Raw genomic sequence first — 23,575 nt, 5'->3', positions numbered from 1 at the left:
CTTTTTTCCCCTTGGATTTGGAGAGCATTTTCCATCATGAGTCCTTTGGAACTATCTTGGACCATTGTATTGCTGAGAAGAATCAAGTCTGTCACAGTTGATCAACACACAATGTTGTTGATAGTGTGTACAATGCTCTCCTGGTTCTGGTCCTCTCATTCAGCATCAGTTCATGCAAGTCCTTCCAGTTTTCTCTGAAATCTGCCTGCTCATCATTTCTTACAGCACAATAGTATTCCATTACATTCATATACCAAAACTTGTTCAGCCATACAAATATTATCTTATTTAATCTTCACATCAGTTCTGAAAGGTGAGTGCTATTATTATCCCCTTTCTACAGTTGAGGAATCTAAGGCAGATAGAGATTAAGTGATTTGCCCAGGGTCAAATAGCTAGCAAGTATCAGGTTAGATTTGAATTCAGGTCTTCCTAACTCTAGCCCCAGTGCTCTATCTACTGTACCTTCTAGCTGCTATATAGTACTCATACCAGCATCATTTCCAGTTGGTGATTACAGAAGGAGAAGATGGTAATAGGACCACATATGCATTAGTCTACAAAGATAGGGAAACAGAAGTCAGAAATTTCAACAGGAAAAATCAGAACCCAGTCACAAATCCAGACCTTCGACAGGTCAGTGGCAGTATCATCTGGATTACAAGAAGGGACAGGATAAAGCAGTGTGCCTGAATTTTGGGAGTGCATATGCTCTAACCGTAGCACAAAGTCCTAATCCAGGAACTGCAACTGAAGATTCAAGTAAACATAAGAAAATTTAGAACACAATGAATAACCTTTGAGTAACTTCACAATAAGTACAAGTAGAGCCTCAGAAAAACTATTACTGATCAGAAGAGCTCTAAGAGTAAATAGAAGAAATGTAGTAAGTGATAAAAAATGAATTAGTGCTCTTGAGCAAAAATATTGGAAATATATTAAATAGCTTAGGACAGAAAATGGATAACATGACCCAAGTAATGGACTACTCATAAAATACAATGAGGCAAACAAAACTCGGTGATTCAATGAGACAAGATGGATTAGAACATTTTAGAATTGGAAGAACATATAAAGTATCCACTATCAAAAACAACTGAACTGAAAAACAGGTCATGGAGAGACAATTCAAGAATCATAGGACTTCTTGAAAATCATGATCAAATAACAAATGTAAAAAACAAATTTCAAAAGAATCATTGAAAAATTCCCAAATCTATTATAATTAGAGGGCAAAATGAAAATAAAAAGAGTTCATTGGCCATATGGGGGGGAAGGGTGGGGAGTAAATTGAAAACATACGGCAATATAGGCCAAAACCCAGTCTTCTAGATCAAAGAAGTAATAGTGTAATCAGCCAGAAGGAAAGAGTTCAAATACCAAGAAACAACTAATGGAATCACACCATTGTGTTTCTACTGGAAAGGAAATCTTGGAATACAATATTCCAAAAGACAAAAGAAAAAGGCTTACAACCAAGAATAACAAAATAAAAAGATCAGAGTTGGGTAGAATCTTTGAAATACAAAAGCCAGAGAAAAGAAAACTTAGAAAAGTTCCTTGCTTTTAGCCAACTGAAAGTGCTAAATGATGATCAGCACACACATTCTAATGGGGGAGAAGAGAATTCCCTTCAGAATCCCACAGTCTTCTAGAATCACAAAAGGAATAAAAGAAAAAAGAAAAACGCAAGTCCTGCTGCCACTTTTGTTGTTTTCAAGGGAGGGAGAAAAGCATACACTAGGGAGGAAATGAGGAAATGGGAGATCTTACTGCCTTTTGTAATTGGAGTATGCCAAAAGAATAAGAAAACATGTGCAAGGAGTGTGAGGGAATGGCAAACTCATGAACCTTACTCTTAGTTGAAACAGAAAATATAGAGTTGATCAATAGATACATAGGCATACAAACATACTTCATCACAAAGAGTTTGGAGTAAAAAAACTTTCATTTCAACTGAAAACAGGAGAAAAGGAAGAGGGACTTGAGAGTTGGGGGAGAAATCAGCACAAGAACAATGACATGATCTCATTTCCTTAAAAAAGAATGGCTTTAAATATGTGGCTTTATGTAGGGGCTATTACAATGTTGGTAATTATCCACTAGCAGCTAAGCATTACAGTAGATAAGTGCTGGTCCCAGAGTCAGTAAGATCTGCATTCAAATCTGGCCTCAGATACTTGCTAGCTGTGTGACCCTGGGCAAGTCATATCACTTCTGTTTGTCTCAGTTTTCCCTACTATAAAATGAGAATTAAAATAGTACCTACCTTCAAGGGTTGTTTTAAGATCAAATTACATTCTATTTCTAATGTGCCTGTCACGTAGTAGCCACATAGCCACTTAATATTTGTTCCTTTCCCTTCACAAACTACTTCTAGATCTATACTTAGCACTCCATGAGATTAGCCCATGAAGTACTGTTGTCAAAATAAAATATAGAAAAAATGAGATTTTTCAATATTACTTCATAGTTATTTTATATGAACTCTAATTACAGGCTGATGATAGGCTATGTAAGATGTTTAGAACATTTGTGCATAGCTATGCTCATAAGCAGACTGTGGAAGCACAAATGTGTTATTTTGTGAGCTAAATTAGTTTAGTACTGGTTAGAATTAAAGTTGTTCATCCATGGTATCTTATGTACTGGGGGTGAGAGGGAGGTCTGATGGAGATATTCATGAAAACAGAAGAGAAACTAAACAAATTAGGACATATGAATTGTAAATTAACTGGTGAAATTCACTTGATGTGCAACTTATGCCTCATTGCCTTACTTCTGAAGGCTTGTAAAACATATCAAAGAATTTTCAAAATAAAAATATTTTCATTATATCAGTGAATGCTAGAAACATCATCATAATGCTCTAATACAGCTAGGTCCAGATTAGTGTGAATAATGAAACTTCTAAAGTAGTCACGTATATTCAAATTCATTCTATTCAAAGTTATAATTATGTAAAATATAATAAGGTATTTACCATATAAAATATGGTATTGTTAATATGGCCCAGTGGAAATATGCACTGAAATTTCAAATCATATGGCCACTTCAGGGGATTCATTATTCACACTAATCTGGACTTTGAATATTTGTATTATTATCACAATTTCATGAAAGTTATCATAGAATTTTTAAGTATACAAAATTTTTTAAGAAAATAAACTTACTGATGTCTAAGGCTAATATGATAGGAGGACCTACAGTTAATTTTTTTTAAATGGCAGAAAAGCGGAGAAAATTAAGTCTAGTAGGGAAATTGATTGGGTAAGGCAAAAATTTGCACAAAGAGTGAAAATTCTTTAAAGTTTATCTTTACTTTTTTCCTAAGAATGCTGCAGTCTTCTTATACCTTACCCAAACTCATGGGTTTTGGGGGTTTTTTTTGCATTCCAGCAACACTTGCTTCAAACCAAATTTTTAGTTTTTAGTTATCTTTTGTTTTAATGCTAATTTAATCAAAGTATTAAAGGAATACTATATAGAACTCAATAAAATAACAAAATTAATTCAGAGAAACAAAAGATCTAAAATATTTTTTTAAATGAGGTAGAAATGAGAAGGGAATAACACTTCCAGCTCTCAAAATATATTATGAACAATAACTATCAAAATAATTTGCAATTGGTTTAAAAAAAGAAGTATATCATTGGAATAGACTGGCAACGGGAAAGACAAAAGCAAAGGCACTAAATAACTCAGTGCTGAAGTCTAAAAATGTAAATTACTTAAGAAAGAAATCCCTTTCTGATAAAAACTGATGAGAAAAGTAGAAAGCATTCTGTCAGAAATTAGGGTTGGACCAACATCTTATGGACTGTTATACAATAAATTCAATGTTCCTTTGGTAATTGTATTTTTCCTTTTCACAGCTCAAGAATTTCTTGTTTATGCTCTGTCATCTGGGAGTCAGTAGAATTTATTGTCATGTTCTCTCATTTTTAAAGGTCTTTTGATTTGCCTCCCATTAAAACATTTAACCTAGAGTTCTTTGGCCTTTTCTGCAGTGTATTGTTTATTTTTTCTTCTTTCTTTGGGCCTTATTGTTTGTTCATCTACTTGGGACTTGGGCTTTTACTCAGCTTTTCTCTATTGCCCTAAATATCTTTAAGTCCTAGTAAGTTATCTCTGATTTCCTTCCACTCTATTTTTAACCCTTTCTTCCACTATCATAGTATATGTTTTCTTCTGTGCTGACCTCTAAGTTTGTATAAACTCAGCCTCCTTATGTTGGAGTGTGCAGATTTGGATAGGTCTCTGACCAATCCTTTTTTTTTTTGGTGAGGCAATTGGGGTTAAGTGACTTGCCCAGGGTCACACAGCTAGTAAGTGTTAAGTGTCTGAGGCCGGATTTGAACACAGGTCCTCCTGAATCCAGTGCCAGTGCTTTATCCACTATGCCACCTAGCTGCCTCCAGGAATGCATGTCAAGCAAGGGGGAACAGCTGGAAAAAATGCCTGGAACTGAGAGATGGACTGTCTTACTCATGGAACAACAGCAAAGATGCCAGTGTAGGTCAAGTGCACTCAAAGAGTATGTAGCAGGGAATAATGTATAATAAGGCTGGGGAGGGGTTGGAGCCCAGAGAGTAGATTATGAAAGGCTTTGAACACCAGAGAATTTTGTATTTGATCCTGGAGACAAATGGGAGCCATTGGAGTTTATTGGATAAGTGGTAATATGTAATAAGGGTGTACAGTGAATAGAGTGCTGGGCCTGAAGTCAGAAAGACTCATCTTCCTGAGTTCAAATCTGGCCTCAATCACTTACTACCTGTATGACCCTGGGCAAATCACCTAACCCTTTTGCTTCAGTTTCCTCATCCATCAAATGAGTTGAAGAAGGAAATGGTAAACTATTCCAGTATTTCTGCCAAGGAAACCTCAAATGGGGTCACAAAGAGTCAGAGACTACTGAAACAATTGAAGAATGACAATATGTAATAGGACTGGAAAGACTAAGTTGTGAAGGACATTGAGTAACACTTCAGTCTTGTATTGTATTGGTGGATTATACAAGGCAGAAGAATTTGGATTCAAAAGGATCTTGACAGCCACCACCCTTGTTCAGGCCCTGATCACTTCTTACCTGGATTATTATCCTCATAATGTGTCTTCCTGTGCCCAGTACTAGGGATGCAAAGGAAGGCAAAGCATAATCCCTACTGTCAAGGAATTTGCAGTCTAAAGGGAAGACAACAGTGCAAACAACAATGTCTGAACAAGATATAGACAGGAGAAACTGGAGATAATCAATAGAGAAAACAATACTTAGCCTTTCTAAACTTCATTTCCTCTTTGGTAAGATGGGATACTAATATTTATATTTATACTTTATTTTATTTTATTTTTCTTATTCTAAACTTAAACACCAACTAAAATGAGCACTTTCTTATATGCCATATAATAGAAAGAAGGGCTGTAATGAAACTGATTATCTACTGCATACAGCTCACTTTTCTCTTTAAATATATGATAAATTTAATATACAATGATAATAATCACTTACCTCAAAGTAGGGTTGTTAGGAAAATGCTTCCTAACCTTGAAAGAATTAGATAAATAGTTTATGATTTCTTCATTTATTAATATTATGTTCACCAATAACATTTTTATTTTATTGTTCATAGATTTCTTAATAATTATAGTTTTACTCTACCCTTGTTGGTGACCAGAGTTCCCCATGTTAAAAGAAAAAATGAAAAATTAGATAGAAGTTAGAGGAGGGTGACAAAGGATTGTTAAGGGAGATTTGGAACCTTACTGATGAAAACTACTTAAAAAAAAACTGGAGACCTTTTAGCCTTAGGACAGAAATTGTGAGCAGGGAAGGATAGTCATCTTCAAATGTTTGAAGAGCTTTTGTGGAAAGAAGGACTAAACTTGTTCTATGTGACTTCATGGCACATATCTAGAACAAAGGCAAGTTAGGAAAGAAGCAGATTTAAGTTCAACATAAAGAAGAATATTCTAACTATTAGAGTTATTCAGAAGTAGAGTGAGAGCCTCCTTATAAAGTTGAGTTCTCCATCAATTGTTGTTGTTCAGTTGTTTCAGTTATGTCCAACTCTTCATGAAACCATTTGGGGTTTTCTGGGCAAAGATACAGGAGTAGTTTGCCATTTCCTTCTCCAGCTCATTTGACAGATAAGGAAACTGAGGCAAACAGGGTTAAGTGACTTGCCCAGGTCACACAGCTGGTGTCTGAGGTTGGTTTTGAACGTGGGTCTTCCTGACTCCAGGCCCAGGGGTCTATCCACTGCTCCACCTAGCTGCCCTGCCCATCAATGGAATCATTCAAACAGAGGCTGTCAGAGATGTAGAATGAATTTCTTCTTCAAATCCCATATAATGGGATTAAACTATTTTTAAATTTTCTTCTAGTGCAAAAGTCTTTTGATTCTTCTTTTAGGTATCAAGATGACTTTTAGTGCTGTAGGCCACTGGTTTAATTTGTAAACTGCACCTGAATTTTACATTGATAAAGTAGAAAAGGAGCTTAGGCTCGCCTCTAAACCTGTCTCAACACAGGAAAAATAAGTACGGAAAGATGAAGTGTGTATGTATATGACTAAGTTCATATACGTGTGTGTATCTGTATATGTATTTATATGTGTACACCTACATATATACATATACATATATATACATCAGCAGTTCTACTTGGGTTCCACTCCAGAACAATCTTGCCTCCCCCAAGATAAGCAGATCACCTTATGTTTGATCAATTTGCAGATTGATTCAGCTTTTATTATTCAGCACCTTTTCAACTTCCTAAATGCCTCTCCCTTCTGATTTAAGGGCTGAAGAGTACAGCAGTAAGCTCAGAACTTTCTATCAACTCTCCATTTTCCATCAACAGCTCTGCATGGTTTCTATTCCACACAGTGTCTTGGTGGCCTCTCTCCTCTTTTCAGCTTCATTTTGTATACTGTATTTCCCCATTAGATTGTAAGCTCCCTGAGTACAGGTACTGTCATCATTTTGTTTTATTTTGGTATCCCTAATACTTAGCTAGTACCTGGAACATAGTAAGTATTTAATAAATATTTATTGAATTGAATTATATATGTGTATGTGTGTACAAATGGGTATATTGGGGGTTAGTTTTATATATGTATATAATGAAATCTATATGCAGATAATCTACATGCATATAATGAAATTGTATCAATAAATTTAAGATATATTATTCAGCTCTAAAATTCCCCACTGACACCTGAATGATTTAGTTTAGTTGACTTAGTTGATTAAACTAACTAGTTACTTATCCTACATAATCCAATCAGTTACCATATCTTGCCTGGATTTTATTAGCAAGATGTCAAAAGACTGATGATTTTTTTTTTTTAAGTGAGGCAATTGGGGTTAAGTGACTTGCCCAGGGTCACCCAACTAGTAAGTGTTAAGTGTCTGAGGCCAGATTTGAACTCAGGTACTCCTGACTCCAGGGTTGGTGCTCTATCCACTGCGCCACCTAGCTGCCCTGACTGATGATTTCTAATGGTTGATCATGTATCACTTTGTTGAAATTTAATTATTTTTTCATTGACTCTCAGATTGCTTAAAAGAGTATATCATATGTAAATACAGATTGTTTTTACCTATCTTATTCCCTTGGTTTCTTTTCTTATCTTTTTACTGATAAACTGCCTTCAATTTTAGTGCTTTATCAAGTAAGAGTGGAGATAAAGGACATCTTTGCTTCGCACCCCCCCCCCCCCTTCCCGATATTGAGAAACTTCTACATATACTCATCTTTTACATTTTCTCCATTGCAGATAATACTAGCTTCTGCCTTTAAATAGATACATATGATCATAATGAAGAAAGATTCATTGTTCCTTTTCTTTTTAGAATTTTTTGCATCAATCAATGCTGTGCTTTTTAGAAGGCTTTTTATTCTTTTTTATGTTGATATAGACAAGTATTTTTATTACTAATACAGTTTATTAGGTTTAGACTTTTCTCTAATCCTTGCATTCCTGTTGTAAATCCAACCTGATTCATAGTGAGTAACTTTTGGATAGAATTGTGTAGCCTCTTTGCTAATATTTCATTCAATATTTTTACATCAGTATTTATTGGTGATAGATAGTCTTTCATTTTTGATTTCTCAACATTATCTTTCTCTTTTTCTTAATATCAATGACCTATTTATCTCATGGAAAAGGGTTTGGTAAGGTGTTTTCTTTCTCCATTTTTATGTGCAGTTTATTATTATGGGGATTAATTTTTCTCAAAATGTTTCATAGAATTCACTTGTAAAAAAAAAACTGGTCTAAGGTTGTTGGGTTTTTTTCCCTTTAGAAACTCACATAGTTTGCTCAGTTTTTTTCCTTGAGATTATATTAGTTTCTCTATTTCCTGTGTTATTCTTCTGGGGTTTTATACTAGGATTATAGCCAAAATTACAATAAGACTTTTGGGACACCTTGTATTTTACATGTTATTCATAATTTTTCATTTAAGTTGGCATGTTAACAGGTATAATAGTTTCTAGTACTTTAAAATTTTTATTTATTGTATATTTCCCTTTCTAATTTTTGATTTTGGTCAGTTGTATTTTTCCTCTCCTTTTTTCATCAAATGCTTTTTATATTTAAAAAAACAAAGTTGTTCCCAAATTTTATTTATCATCTCCACAGTATTTTATTTTCAATGTTGTTTCTTTGATTTTTAGGGGGGTGGTTGATATTTAGAGGTTTTTAATTTGTTGATTTTCTAGTGACAAAATCAGTTCATTGATGTTTCCTTTTGTTCTTTTGATGATATTAGTGTTTAGAGAAAAAAGTTTTCCCCATAATATTTGCTTTACCTACATTCCATAAATTTTGGTATACTATTTCATAGAATCATAGATGTGGAACCAGAAGGCATCTTAAAGATCATTGAGCCCAAACCCCTCATTTTACAAATGAGGAAGCTGAGGTCCTTTTGTTAATTGGTCACAAAGGTGGTAAGGCTGGAATTCAAAGCCAGTTTACCATACTGTCTATTATTATTTGCTTTTTGTGGTTTTTTTTCATTTGATCTATTAATTATTTTAGGTTATATACTTTGCTATCCATTTATGTTTGAATTCTTCATTTTTTTCCTGTTAATTATAATTTCTTTATGCTCTAGAATATAGTCAGTTTCTATACAGGTACCATACAATACCAAAAATAAAGTATATCTTATCATTCCCATTCAGTAATTACAAATGGTTAATAATATCTAATTTTGCTAATATTCTGTCGTATATGTCAACTTACTTTCCATTAGATTTGTCTAAGTCTAAAAGAAACATATTCAAGTCTCTCACCATTATTAACCAATCTAGATTAGTTAGCTAAGTACTTAGATGCTATGCCATTTGGTTTAAGTATATTTAATGTTTATATAATTTCATTATCTACATATTATTTCTCTCCTTGTCTCTTTTAACTGTCTGTTTTTACTATGATGTTATTTGATTAAGAATTACCCGTGCAGACTTTTAAAAATTCTGTTGAGGCTCAGTAAATTCTACCATATCCACTCTAAACTTGTGTACCTTTGTCTCAAATTGTTTCTTGCAAACAAAATTATTAGGCCTTTCTTTCTAATTCCTTCTTTCACGTAATGAATCATTATGTGTAATGAGTAGATGTACTACATTCATATTTTCAGTTTTGACTATTACATTTGTTATCTGTCCATTAAATCATGTTAAATTGGAACATCCTATGTATTTTGTATACCATATTACTAATCTCAGAATTGTATATTGCATGAAAAGTAAAATAGTTTTAAGCATCATGATTATATTTAAGAGCTCAGTAATGCCATCCCTTAAGATGGCTTACCACTTTATCTTCTACCCTTAAACATACTCATTGGGAAAAATGAAATATTTGGAAATACTTTTTAAAAAATTTATTCAGTAACTTTAAAATATTTTTTTATTCATATGTACTACTGAAAGGAAGTTGGAGGGATTTATTGAAAATAGTTGAAATAAAATTTAGATTAATTTCCAAATTGCTATATCACAGTTTTAAGCATTTCTTTAGAAGTTAATCATTTCATCCTCAGTGTATGACCAGTTTATTGTTATAAGAATATGGTTCCCTCTTGGTTTTCCAGTGACATGTTTAAAATGGATTTATTTCCCCTTTCTTTGACAGAATGGATATTTAGGTCTTATAACTAAAACTTATCAAAAACATGCACTTCCTTTCTCTTTCATCTTTAGAGAACTTAGACATGTATACTTCAAAATTCTTTGCCAAATTTCAACATAGGAATTCTTAACTTTTCCCAGAATGTTACAGAATGTTAAATCTAGCACCATTTTTGGTGACCTAAGAAGAATGATTAATTGGCGATGGACCCTTTACAAAGATAAAAGTACCATCATTTAAACCCCGTATAGATTATATTACTATATTTAATTTTGGTATTTGTACATGTATCCAGAGACCTTTCATTGGTAGATGAACTTTAAATAAATCAAATAACAGGGAAATGAATAAACAAGAATAATTATTCATACGTTCACTAAGTTGTAGAAGGTCAATGCCCCTTGCATGTGTTTCTCAAAGATTCATAGTATTTTAGCATTGGAAGGAATATTAGATGTTATCTAAACTACCTCTTACATGATTCATTAATGTCCTCTACAAAATCCTTAACTCTTGAAGTGGCTTTCCAGTCTTTTATATAAAGACTTTCTATTTCTCTACCCTTTCCCCTATTTAATTAATTTCTTATTTTCATATTATACTGAAATTTACTTCAGAACTATGGGTGTTTTAATGATTGTAAGAATATAAGTTCTTTTGAAGAAATGTATATAAATTGTATGTTTCTCACATTAAAGATACATTTTGATCCATAATGGAGTTTAAATAAGAATTAAATTTAGGACTTAAATATTTGATATGCAGTAAATGAGAAAACAACTCTATAAGAACTCTTATTTTAAAGCACATGATGTCCAAGAAAATAATTCAGAGACATAAACAAAAACTAAAACCATTCTATGTCATTGATTTTAGAGTTCCTTCCATCCATGCTGGTAACAACCTATGCATTCCTGAGTGTTCTATGAGACTCAGGTTAATGTATTCTCATTGATATACCTACTCTTTCCCTCTCTTGGACTTTGAGTGTGTTTGTTGCAGAGTGTGCCTCTGATGTTGGAGAAAATGCTTTGTTCTCACTATTGCATTTGAGTAAATACCTTTGCTAAAGAGCTGAGTCTACTGATTGTTTAAGGGGAAGTACACTGTTAGAGGTTCATGAAATAGCATTTAGGAGAATATTCACTCATAAGATTACCCCTAGAACTCTTGGAAGAATGATAGTCACCCCTTTGGCAAAGCAGTCTACCAGTGATGGTGTAAGCTGAGCAAGTGAACTGCAAGCAGCTATTACAATTTACAATTTTAATTCTTTCAATAATATCAATACTTTTTCCTTTTACTCTTGCCCACAAATGTCATTGGAACAAGAGCTTCCTACTTAATTTTATAAATTCCCAAGAAATCATGTTAAACTACTTCATGATGTCACCCTGTTCTAAGGTCAGCATAAAGCTGAAAGAATAGGAAGAGAAGGAAAGAAGAATTTTAAGAAGGATTCTAAGTATTTGTGCCACCTGTCATTTTATATTATCCGTTCCATTTTTTCCATATATGAATTTGGATTGGTTTATAAATCCTCATGTAGAGTATAGATATATTAATATGGAAAATCTAGAGTTATCTAATAAGACTTTTCCAATTTTTCTAAAATAAATAATGCATTTTTCTTTATAAAAAAACTTATAGGGGCAGCTAGGTGGCGCAGTGGATAGAGCACCGGCCCTGGAGTCAGGAGTACCTGAGTTCAAATCCGTCCTCAGACACTTAACACTTACTAGCTGTGTGACCCTGGGCAAGTCACTTAACCCCAACTGCCTCACTAAAAAAAACAAAAACAAAAAAAAAACTTATAGCCAAGAAAATATATTTATAAACAATGAATTTTTTAACTATGCATTTTCATTAAATGCTAAAAGCCAAATTGTTCTATACCCTATCTTTTAACTTCAAATCCTTTGCTCACAAGGAATGTATTTCCCTTACCCATACCCAATCCATCTGTTTTTTCCAAAGTCTGCCTCATCCACAAAGCCTTTCCTAACCAGCCCAATCGAAAGTGACCTCCTCTTACCACCACCACCACCACCACCACTACTACCACCACCGTGATAGCATCAGTGATTGGATAGCTATCTGTGATAGCATCAGTATCTATCTCATAGGGCTCCCCCTACAACATGGACTAGGCTAGTTTTTCCCCAAAAGATACATTTGTCCCCAGGACTTGATTGTGCCATATGGTAGCCTCTAGCAATATTAACATGACTTCTTGGTCACTGGAGGGCATAAAAAGGCCCACCTACATGGAGTCAGGATCCTTCGGACTTGCTGTATGTTCCAAAACCAAATAAGCCACCCTACCCTGACCTGCTGATGAGACAAATTTCCATATGGAAATTAGATGGGTCAAGTGTACCAGAGCTAGGTACTGGAATGTCCTGATTGATTATCCTTTCTGTGCTATGGCTAAGTAAACTTCCTTTAGTTTAATATTGAAGGACCCCTGAAAACCTCATTTTGTCCCAAGATCAGAACTCAATTAACAGGGCACTAGCCCAAGTCTCCCCTACCTCTTACTCTCTCCCTTACACTATCTCCTTCTCCCTTGCAGCATAGTTATTTATGTATATGTCTTTCCTCTTGTTATAGGATTATAAGATCCTAGAGAGCAGAGTCTTTGTCCTCTATATCCTTTGAAACCTTAGCATAGTATCTAGCATATGGAAAGCTGTTAAAAATGTTGAAAGAATGAATAAATTTGCAGTCTGAGGCACTGGGAACAGACCGTTGTTGGACAGTTAGACTCAAAGGGAAAGGTATTTGCAAGGTCATCTTTGTGACCTTATAGAAGTATTTTAAATTTTCTGAAGTTTCTAATCTGTTAAATAAGGATGTTTTACCAGGAGCTCTTTAATGTGCTTTCCTGTTCTAAATCCTATGATTTTTAGTTGGCACTGCCATAGGAGAATATTCCTAGCAATGAGAATGGTCTGCCATCCAGTGTCTGCTCCACACTCAGAACTGCAGTTCTGAGAAAATCTGCTTATGCTCTTTAGAAAATGAACATCTTTTTCTTTTCTCTTTCGCTTTCTTTTTCTTATTCTTTTCTTCTTCCTTCCTTCTTCTCTCCCTCCTTTCTTCCCTCTCCTTTCCTTCCTTCTTCCCTCTCTGTCCTTTCCTCCTTCCTTCTTTTTTTCTGTGACAGAGTCATGCCCAAGCTAGAAGTACAGTAGCCAGTTTGCTGCTGATCCCATTACTAAGTGGCACAGATGCCCTAACTTAGGCATCATGGTAGTCCCCTGGTCCAGGGTGCTCACCATATTAATGCCAGACTTAATATGGTTTGCCAGTAGGCTTGGCCAGCTGAAGCTCAGGACTCTCAAGCATAACAATCCATCAGCCTCTCCAGCAGCAAGGACTACCAGCTTTCTCTACTACACCTGGCCTAGAAAATTCATTCCCAATTAACCCTTTGACCTTGAATGGCTCAACCTTGAGGTTTCAGTTACATATTTAAAGGTCACAAGTTTCAGTTTGAAAGACTGCCGGTCGGTCGGTCGGTCCGTCCTTCCTTCCTTCCTTCCTTCCTTCCTTCCTTCCTTCCTTCCTTCCTTCCTTCCTTCCTTCCTTCCTTCCTTCCTTCCTTCCGCCAACATTAAGCACCTATAGTATACCAAGGCATGATGACAAAACTCCCAGTTTAATATGGAAAAAAATATACAAATAGCAATCAATAAAACCATATTATTACCTGATAGTTGCATTAGAAAGTTGCCAAAACAAACAACCAACCCAACTATGTGAAGTATGTGAGGATAAAGGTTATCAGTGAGCATTCTGATCTATCTGAGCTCAACCAATGGCCCTCAGCAGATAAGTGCACTTCTGAGCTCAGACTTTTCTACAGCCATATTCTATGGATTGCTCTGTGACATTTCAATGTAATAGCTTCTAACCTCTAGAGAAGAGCGGGAAAGGAAGAGGAATTTCCTTTTCTTTCTTACCATCATAGACCACAAGTCAGTCCTGGTGCCCCCCACCCCCAAAACCTCTTCTAAAGGGCCTCGGGTTACTCCCCATCACCTGCCTTATATTGTGCTGAAGAGAAGTAGTATGGGGCAGAAGAAATAGAATAGAACTGGGCACTAACATACATGAGTCAAAGGCTAGGCCCTGCCACAGATTTTCTGTGTAACTATGGACAAATCATTTTCATCTCTCCAACAGTTATCACATCTATAAGATGAATGCATAAGAATGAGTACAGGGGCAGCTAGGTGGCATAGTGGATAGAACACCGGCCCTGGAGTCAGGAGGACCTGAGTTCAAATCCAGCCTCAGGCACTTAACACTTACTAGCTGTGTGACCTTAGGCAAGTCACTTAACCCCAATTGCCTCACCAAAAAAAAATTTTTTTTAAAGCACAAAAAGAATGAGTACAAAGATTTTGGCTGGTTGTTTCTTCCCATAAAAGACTGGAATCTGACCAGACTATTAGGAGAAATGACATTGCCCCCTGGGCTTAGCTTTATCTCTGTCTCCCTTACTCATTTCATCTTCCTGGCTTTGCATGTGACTCTATGTACCCTTTACTTCTTACATTTGGGGTTATTTTATACATGTTAGGCTACATATTTTTTAAAAAAGATAATTTTGTCTTCAAGTTGTTTTTTGTATACCAAGGCACTGAGTGCTCTTATTGATCTTAAATTGTCAGACATGTATTTTGCACATGGATTGTTTTACACTTTTTCTTAGTATTGCATGTTCCATGCATAAGGGAAGACACAAGATTGAAGTATTACTTTCAATGAGTTTTCATTAATGTTTGCCATTTGATGCGAATATTCTATTCAGTCCAGAGTGGTGGACTGATATTGAAAATACATATTCAGGGGGCAGCTAGGTGGCGCAGTGGATAGAGCACCGGCCTGGGATTCAGGAGGACCTGAGTTCAAATCCAGCCTCAGACACTTAACACTTACTAGCTGTGTGACCCTGGGCAAGTCACTTAACCCCAATTGCCTCACTTAAAAAAAATACATATTCAGGAAAATATTACTTGGGAGACTAAATGATTCAATTTCTTTGCTTATTTGCAATGAACATAGGTATAAGTCTTACTCCCTATATGCACAAACTATAGAAGATAAGAAATATGTATGATCCAGTTGAGTTTATACCATACAAATATGGTTCTCTATTACATAAGCATAAAGTATATAAACATTGAAAATGTGATTATAGAAATAAATGCATTAAAATCATTCAAAGTATATCAGTGCTAAACATCCTTTTAAAAAAATCATTATGGAAAGGATTCCCTATAAATGGTAAGGTCTTTCAGATGCTCCTGTTTACTGATAACAATATAATTACACCCAGCCTCATCATATTAGAGTATCTTCAGTAAACTCCATGACCACTCAAAAGAGATCAGCCAACAATTCACACACGTAAACCCCAAGTAAATGTGATAACTTCAGGCAAGGTAATGGAGTGAACATTTCCAGATGAACCCAACTATATCTCCTTAACTACTCCAAAAACATTAAGATGTGTTCCAAAGAACGTTAAAGAAAACAGTCAAAAGAGGGGAAAAAAGTTAATGTCTTTAATGTGATCTCTGAAGGAAAAAACAAACAGCAAAAAGATACCCTATCAGCTTCCCAACTCTGAGAGAATGATAAAGTAGAACAAACAAAAACAAAAACCTTTGAATATAGTGAAGAAATTATGGTGCCATAGAAGCGTCATATAAAACTCCTGAAGTGAATAATTGTGTACCAACTTCAACTAGAACTTTAAAAAAAATAAATTAGAAGGCCCAATAAACAAACTGAAGGAAAAGTTACATAGTACCCAGGAAAGGAGTGAAGAGGAAATAATTAACTATCTCTTGTAATTCAGATGCCACACAAGAAGATTATTCAAACATATGAGACTGGGTTGGGGAAGGTAGGTTAAAAGAAAGCAGCAGCAACAACAAAAAAAGTAAGCAGCAACAGAGAAAAATTACAAAATCTACCTATATGAGTCTAGTTTGGGAGAAAAGGGAAAGAGGAAATAATGAAATCAGAGGGTTTTTTAAACATTACAAACTACAAATGCTAAATACTGATTCATTTTTGTTCCTTTTCTTTTTCTTCTAAAGACCAGGAAGAGGTGGGTGTCAGAGAAAAGAAATATTAGAACAGAATTTGTTTGAAGGAAAAATAAGCTTGAAAGGTTAAGCGTGGATGTAAATGAAATGAAGCCATCCATTAAATTAAGGAAGATGACAGAATGAATTAGAAAGCAAGACCCAACAATATGTTGTTTACAAGAAGGGATAGAATAGGGATTGTAGCTCGGATTTCATTAGAGTGAGGAAGCTCCCTCTACCACTCTGCCACTTTAGACTTAGAAAGTTACCATGGGGCACTAAGAGGTAATTCTTGTTGACTTGACTTGATTTAAGATATGTATAGCCACTGACTACAGGACTGATATCTAGTGATAACTAGATTAACACCCTATGGCAATGTGATTTAATTCTGTAAAATGTTGTAGCCTTCACTTAGGGAAATTTATTAATTTGCTACATCCTGTCTAATTTCTTAATTGGCTATATGTCTTTACTCATTATTTTACCTAGTAATTTTTGACTCTTTGGAGTTGGTACTTTGAGAATATTACCTCTAGGAAGAATTTACATAGCAAATGACAGAGCCGTTTGTAAACAAGTAAAAGTAAACTTGACATCATGTTGAAATTGCAGAAAAGTAGTAACATTAATTAAGAAGTGATTCAGAATTTTAGTGTATAAGAAAATGCATTATTATTATATTACTAGGACTACTCTAAGAATGAAGTACTACTCTAAAACAAATTTCGAATTTGCAACATGATATAGAGGATAATTGGGAATTCTGAAGAAGAAATTGTAGTTTATACTTATGGTTGACTGAAAATTCTAAGTTCTTTTTTCTTACATTTGGAGTTTTAATCATAAAACCCAGAACACTTTCTCTCTTGTTAGTTTGAGGTTTTCTTCTCTCTCATTCACCAAAAAGAATAGCACCTGTGAGGACTATATACTCCCAACCAGTTTAAAAATTACCAAATATTATGCCCTCTATTTTATGTGTTTATTACTTAGATCTTGGCCTAGACAAGAAGGTATAGTTTATAAATTGCTTCTACCTAATAAAATTTGAAAAGTCTAAAGGTGGGAAATTGAAAATGCTCCTCATATTCTGCCACTTAAACTTCTAATTATTTTCAGGGCTAGACCTGTACAAACAAGATGGCTCTGCCAATTCTCTAATTTGCTATCAATATGCATGGAAACTTCAAAGAATAATAAAAAACATGTTGCTCATTCATAGTCCCTTATTTTGAGCAAAGTATTTTTATATGTTTTTCAAAGTTTTTTTAACATTTATTTAGGCTGACGGTGAATGAGAAAAATGTCTCCAACCTGTGGCCAAGATATTAAGCTAATAATCAATTCTTTTTGATGCCATAAAAGGAAAAAAAATATGTGTACAGTTAGCACATTTATCAAGCATCTTCTGTATGTTCTTTATATTGAAAGACAATATAGAGAATGATAGCTTTAATTAATGAGGAATCATAGGATTTTCAAAGTTGTTAATTACCTTAGTGATGGCCCAGTCCAGTTGCTTCATCTTATAAAGAACAAAGACCCAGGGAGATTGTTACTTTCTTCAAGTAATGGTGTCAGTGGTAGAATTGGACCTAAAATATACCTATCCTGGTTCCGCATCCAACACTCTTATCAGACCATTGAGAATTTGGGGAAGCCAGGACTTCTTTTCAGTCAACAACACTGGTTCACCCACCACTAACACTAAAACACTACTACCACCACCACTATTTCAAGTAAAGACCTTGATTTTTTTTATTAAACTTTTAAAAACATACAACCTCTGAAACGGGTGAAACAGAAGTGAATAAAAATTTCTTAGGCAAGAACCCAAACCAAGAAAAGATTTCTACCCAGAGTAATGTAGATGTTATATCAATAAAAGTTTATCAATTGATAACTGTTTCTGTTACTAGTATACAGTTTAGGTGATTTCATAATTTAAATAAGGACTTTTACAATATAAGATTTCATGGTTGCTTTTGTTATCTTCAATGGTATCTGAAAGCAAATATCAATATTTCCTTTGTGGCTTTTACGCCTAGTAAGCTACCTTTCATTTTAGATATTAATGCTCTGTTTATTCAGGCTAACAGTGGTGTGGGTTTGGTTTTTTTGGGGTGGAGGGGCAGGCAGACCAGAACCTGTGATTTCATCAGTATAAGGGAGTGAGGGAAACTTCCTCTCCCAAAACTGATTGGAAAAAGTTAGGCAATTTACTTTTTTTTAAGTAGTTGCCTCAGGCACACAGAAATTAAACAACTGGCCCAGAGTCCCATAGACTTAATGTGTCCTGGGAATGACATAATCCAGGTGCCCCGGTATTATCACCATTTGCCTCTCTGAAGTGGATAATTGAGGCAGTTATCCAGGTTAAGTACAAATAATGACCTGATAGATATTGTGTTCTAAGCACTATAATTTTTTTTCAAATTTTCACTCTAGTTTGCAAGTAGATGTGACTTGAATTACCTGGATGATTGCCAGTTTTCTACTTTATTTCTCATGTGCCTAACAGTTTAATCTACATAAGTAAGTAAGGGCAGCTAGGTGGCAGAGTGCATAGAGCACCGGCCCTGGACTCAGGAGGACCTGAGTTCAAATCTGACCTCAGACATTTGATACTAGCTAAATGACCCTGGGCAAGTCACTTAACCCCAATTGCCTTGACAAAGGGGGAAAAAACCAAAAACAAAAAAGTAAGTCATTTTCCAAATTTTCCCCAATATAATACACAGGCAGTTTCTGAAAGAAGAGAATAAACAAGAACAACAAAGAGCACTGTTTCTAACCCTTTCTCTGATTTTATTACTCCTTAGAGACTTGCTGGTTCGCAACCATCACCACATGCAAGGTCCCTACCTCCCAAGTCCAGGAATCCCATGATGGGACCCCATGGTCTGGTAGGAGGGACACAGAAAATACCATTAAAATATATTATTCCACAATGCCATATTTAAGATGAGAAATTTCTCATTTTAAATGTTTTATTAAATTAATATTGAATCATCTTTCTACTATAGGTAGGAACCCTGAAATTAAAAAAAAATTTGTTCTAGGATCCTTCTGAACTTTTCAGCATTTGACTTGGAATAATACATTTAACAATTTCCATGAATGTTTTTGTATTTAACACTAAAATTCTTCAAATAACATAGTAATATTTGGTTACCCATTTTTATTTTTCCATGTTTCCCAAACTACCTTTGCAATTTCAATCTGAGCAAATAAATTACTTGAAATAACACTTTTTGAGAGATGTTATGAATATTGAATCAAATATTTGATTCTTAATAATTTTAAAATATTTTTAAAAGTTAACATTCTTGAAAATAAAAAAAGTCAAAAGATGAACTCTTTCTGACCCATAACTATACTGTAGTAAAATAAATGAGCAGAGGAGAAAAGAATAGACTCTTAGGACAAGATATTTAAGAATGAATTTTTATAAATGATTATGTTTCTTTTACTGAGCAAATGAATGTGAAAGTTAAGAAATATTTAATACTATAAGTCTAAACTAATGAACTTTATAAAAATTACAAGTTGAGTTAGGGAAAATTAATTTGGGTACAGAATTTTTTGATGGTTTGAATTGGCTAAATGATAAAACTAACATAAAACCCAGTGGTGAGGGAGAATAAAATGTTCTCTTGCAATTAGCCATTGGTTGCAAGCTAGTTGTTGTGGAATCTCCACCTAGGAAAAGATGAGTAAAAGGTGGTGGTGGTTCTGAAAAAGATGAGCATTCCTTTGCATTGGGGAGCCCCTCCAGGGAACTTGGTAGTAAGGCTACCAGGGAAGAATGGCTCCCATTTGTCTGTGGCTCTCTCCCATTTTAGGAACAGAAGAGAGATTTGCATAATTTCTTTTTATTATAAGTAACAGAAGGCTATCAATATTCCATAGGAGTTCCTCCCTCATTCTTAAGTACTTCAAGAATCTATAATTTTGTAGGTATAAGTGCCCCCACCCAGAGATTGATTGTAATTTTACAACTTTTACTAGATGATTTACTGGTTTCTATGGCTGAAAACAGTCATTACTCTGCAGTCAACTCCTGCAGTTCCTCTGAATGTAGTCTACTGCTCTTCTAATAGTTTGGCACCAGCTTGGACCATAAACTCTTTCAGTTTGGTAGGGACCGGTTAAACCTTCCTTTCCACTGCCCCAGCCTTTCCAAACCCAGACCTGTGACCTACCTTGAGACATCAATTAGGAACTTGAGTGGAAGACTAAGAAATGTTATTCTTGCATGTGTAAAATGAATAGCCAAGAACAATTCAAAATCTCAAGCAGAGGACCAAATGGTTCATTTAATTTAAAACTTGCTTTTCCTTGTTGATCAGACCCTGAATAAGATAGGCTAAAGGTGGAATATTTGATAATTCTGTCTGGTCATGGAAACAAATGTTTAAAAAAAACCCAAAAGATATAAATGCACACATATCTATATAGTAAAAAGTGAAATTGAAATTTGACAGTTTTCTGAGTATTTATATAAAATCCTACCACTTCTGCAATTTACTACCCATGTGACATTTAGGCAAAAAAAAAATATAGACCTTAGTTTCCTGATCTGTCAAATGGGGGTGTTGGACTATATGACTTATAAAGGTCCTTCCAGCTCTAAATTTATGATCTTGTGATCATTGTAAACTGCTAAAGCAGAGAAGATGATGAGATGAACTGGATAGATATCATTGGTATAAGGACCTCTCAGAAGAAGGAAATTCTTATCAGTGCATGTCCACACCTTTTCTGCAGCATATTTTTTTTTTTGTGGGGCAATTGGGGTTAAGTGACTTGCCCAGGGTCACACAGCTGGTAAATGTTTAAGTGTCTGAGCTGGGATTTGAATTCAGGTCCTCCTGAATCCAGGGCCGGTACTCTATCCACTGCGCCACCTAGCTGCCCCTGCAGCATATATTCTTAAAGGGTTTTCTAGAGCATTGAGAAGTGACTTGTGTAGAGTCACCCAGCCAGTATAAATAAGCAGCAGCATGATATGTGGGATAAAGATCTGTTTGTGGGGCAAGGAAGAGCTGGGTCTTCTGTCTAAACCAGAAAATTTGCCCTAAATTAATATTATTACTATCATCATTAGTAATATTGAGCTATTTCCAAGGATCTGTGATATTACTGATAGACATATATTCTTGCTGATGATGCAGATTGCATCTGTTCATCCTTTGCAACCCTTGACCATGTCTTTTCCAAAAAAAAATTGATCCCACATGTACTTAGTCCTTTCTTTGAGTTTTTGTACCATCTCCAGGAGATCAAGTAGAACACGTGGGCTTTGTATATCAGTTATTCCTTACTCTCACTATGGGACCATTTCATTTCCTTTTTTAATATATATTTAGTGACATCCTATGTAGTGCTTATAATTTTGTAGCTTCTAGTTTGAAATGCATTATAGCCTGTAGCCTATAGTACACATACACACACACATAGATCCTGTATCTCTCCATTAATGATAGTGCATATTTTGATTCTTATGCATTTTTTTTTTTGGTGAGGCAATTGGAGTTAAGTGACTTGCCCAGGGTCACACAGCTAGTAAGTGTTAAGTATCTGAGGCCGGATTTGAACTCAGGTACTCCTGACTCCAGGGCCAGTGCTCTATCCACTGCGCCACCTAGCTGTCCCTATTCTTATGCATTATTAAAGGTAAATTCAGAGTTCACATATACTTCAGTAAGTCTCAAAGCATATCTCCTAGGTGACATACTAATTTCCTCAAGAGGTTTTATTTTTTAAAAGGTAACAGTATATAAAAATAGCATGATAAATATCTTAAATATATAACCCTTAGATTTTTAAATTTCACAGCAGTGTTATATGCTCTTTTTTTGCTAGCCTTTCATGTCACCTCGGTACCCTGGAGGTCCAAGACCACCACTGAGAATACCTAACCAGGTAAGGCCTCTATGAAATATAAATTTACATTAAAATTCATTTAAAAATTCTGAATTTTTAGGAAATATCAAAAAAAATTTCTATGTACTTTAAAAATACTTTATTGTGATTCCCAGGCACCTTATGCTTTTTTCTTCATTATATTTTTCCTCATCAAATCATAAAATTTAAAGCTTCAAGGACCTTAGAGATTATCTTATTCATTTCCCTGATTTTATAATTGAGGGAACTGATGAGACCCAAAGAGGTTACCCTGAAATTATACATATTGGGACAGAGCCAAATCTGACTTCCAATCCTGTGTCTTTTGACTATTCCATTACATCATTCTGAAAAATTGGGTAAATGTTATTTAAGTATTGAGAGTTAAAACCTTGGTATAGTGAATGTTGTTAAAAATCATCATTAACCTAATTCTTGTCATTTATTTTCATGTTACTTACATTTAAATTCATAGTTTCGATTTTAGATCAATTATAACCATATAATTAACTAAGACTATTTTTAATCTCAGTTGGTCTACAGCTAGGTTGCTAGCCTTCCAATGAGTCCTCCAACTTCTTGACATTTATTGATATAGCACAGGCTCTAGGCTCACTCTCCCAGTTGCCCAGTCATGTCTCCAGAGGGCAGCTCCTCAGTTAATCCTGAAGGGTTATGGCATCTAAAACTATTGCTCACAAACCCCAATCCAATGCATTCCCTTCTCCCTCCCCAGTGTAACTTAACCAGTTATCATCTGCCCAATAACAATTAGCCAGTTGATATTAATTAGTTTTTGCAAAGGGATACTTGCTGAGGAGATATTGCAAGGACCAAAAAGAACAAGTCTCTCTCCCCAAACACACTAGGAGAGTCTCTGGCGAGAATGAACTCTTATTTAAAGTGGTGGCTATACGTTAGGCAGAACTTCCTGGCCCATGAATCCTTTTCTCTCTTTTCAAAATTCACTTCTGCATTTGGCATACCCAGTGGGTCAAGCAGATCATTCCTCAGGGCTGTGGCAGTGATAAGAAACTTTGCTACTGATCACATTTGTGGGGTCCCTGCTAGTTCTTCCAACTACAGAAAAGAGTAAAATATCAATTGCCTGAAACTTATATACAAAGTTAGTTGTAGCTCAGAAGCCAAATAAAAGAATTTTTATCGTATAGTAAGCTATCAGGAAACAGCCAGAGACTGTCTGCCCTCTGAAGTGGGAGAAATGAGAGACAGACCTCTCTATTGCACATGTGGGAAAGCAGGCTCGCCAAGCTTAGATCTGCACCAGAACTAGGCAGGAAATATTGACTGCCCTAAGGACTGAGCCCCTCACCCAGTACACAAATAAGTAGCCTCAGACTTCTCATGGAATTCCACATGTCTCTGGATCCAAATATTTCT

The 23,575-nt window shown here is 35.0% G+C and overlaps 1 protein-coding gene across 4 annotated transcripts in view; it reads left to right on the top strand.

Annotated features, from left to right (window-relative positions):
* The window catches only part of SSBP2 (single stranded DNA binding protein 2), a 417,804-nt gene that overhangs the window by 313,495 nt on the left and 80,734 nt on the right, over nucleotides 1-23,575 (top strand). For all 4 annotated transcript variants that reach the window (XM_043988504.1, XM_043988494.1, XM_043988488.1 and 1 more), the window contains one exon: nucleotides 22,133-22,192. In XM_043988504.1, the coding sequence (XP_043844439.1) occupies nucleotides 22,133-22,192 (60 nt within the window). The remainder of the gene's footprint in view (nucleotides 1-22,132; nucleotides 22,193-23,575) is intronic.

Source organism: Dromiciops gliroides, chromosome 1 (assembly GCF_019393635.1).
Source record: "Dromiciops gliroides isolate mDroGli1 chromosome 1, mDroGli1.pri, whole genome shotgun sequence".
Lineage (NCBI taxonomy): Eukaryota > Metazoa > Chordata > Mammalia > Microbiotheria > Microbiotheriidae > Dromiciops > Dromiciops gliroides.
This window is presented reverse-complemented; position numbering and strand designations above follow the sequence as displayed.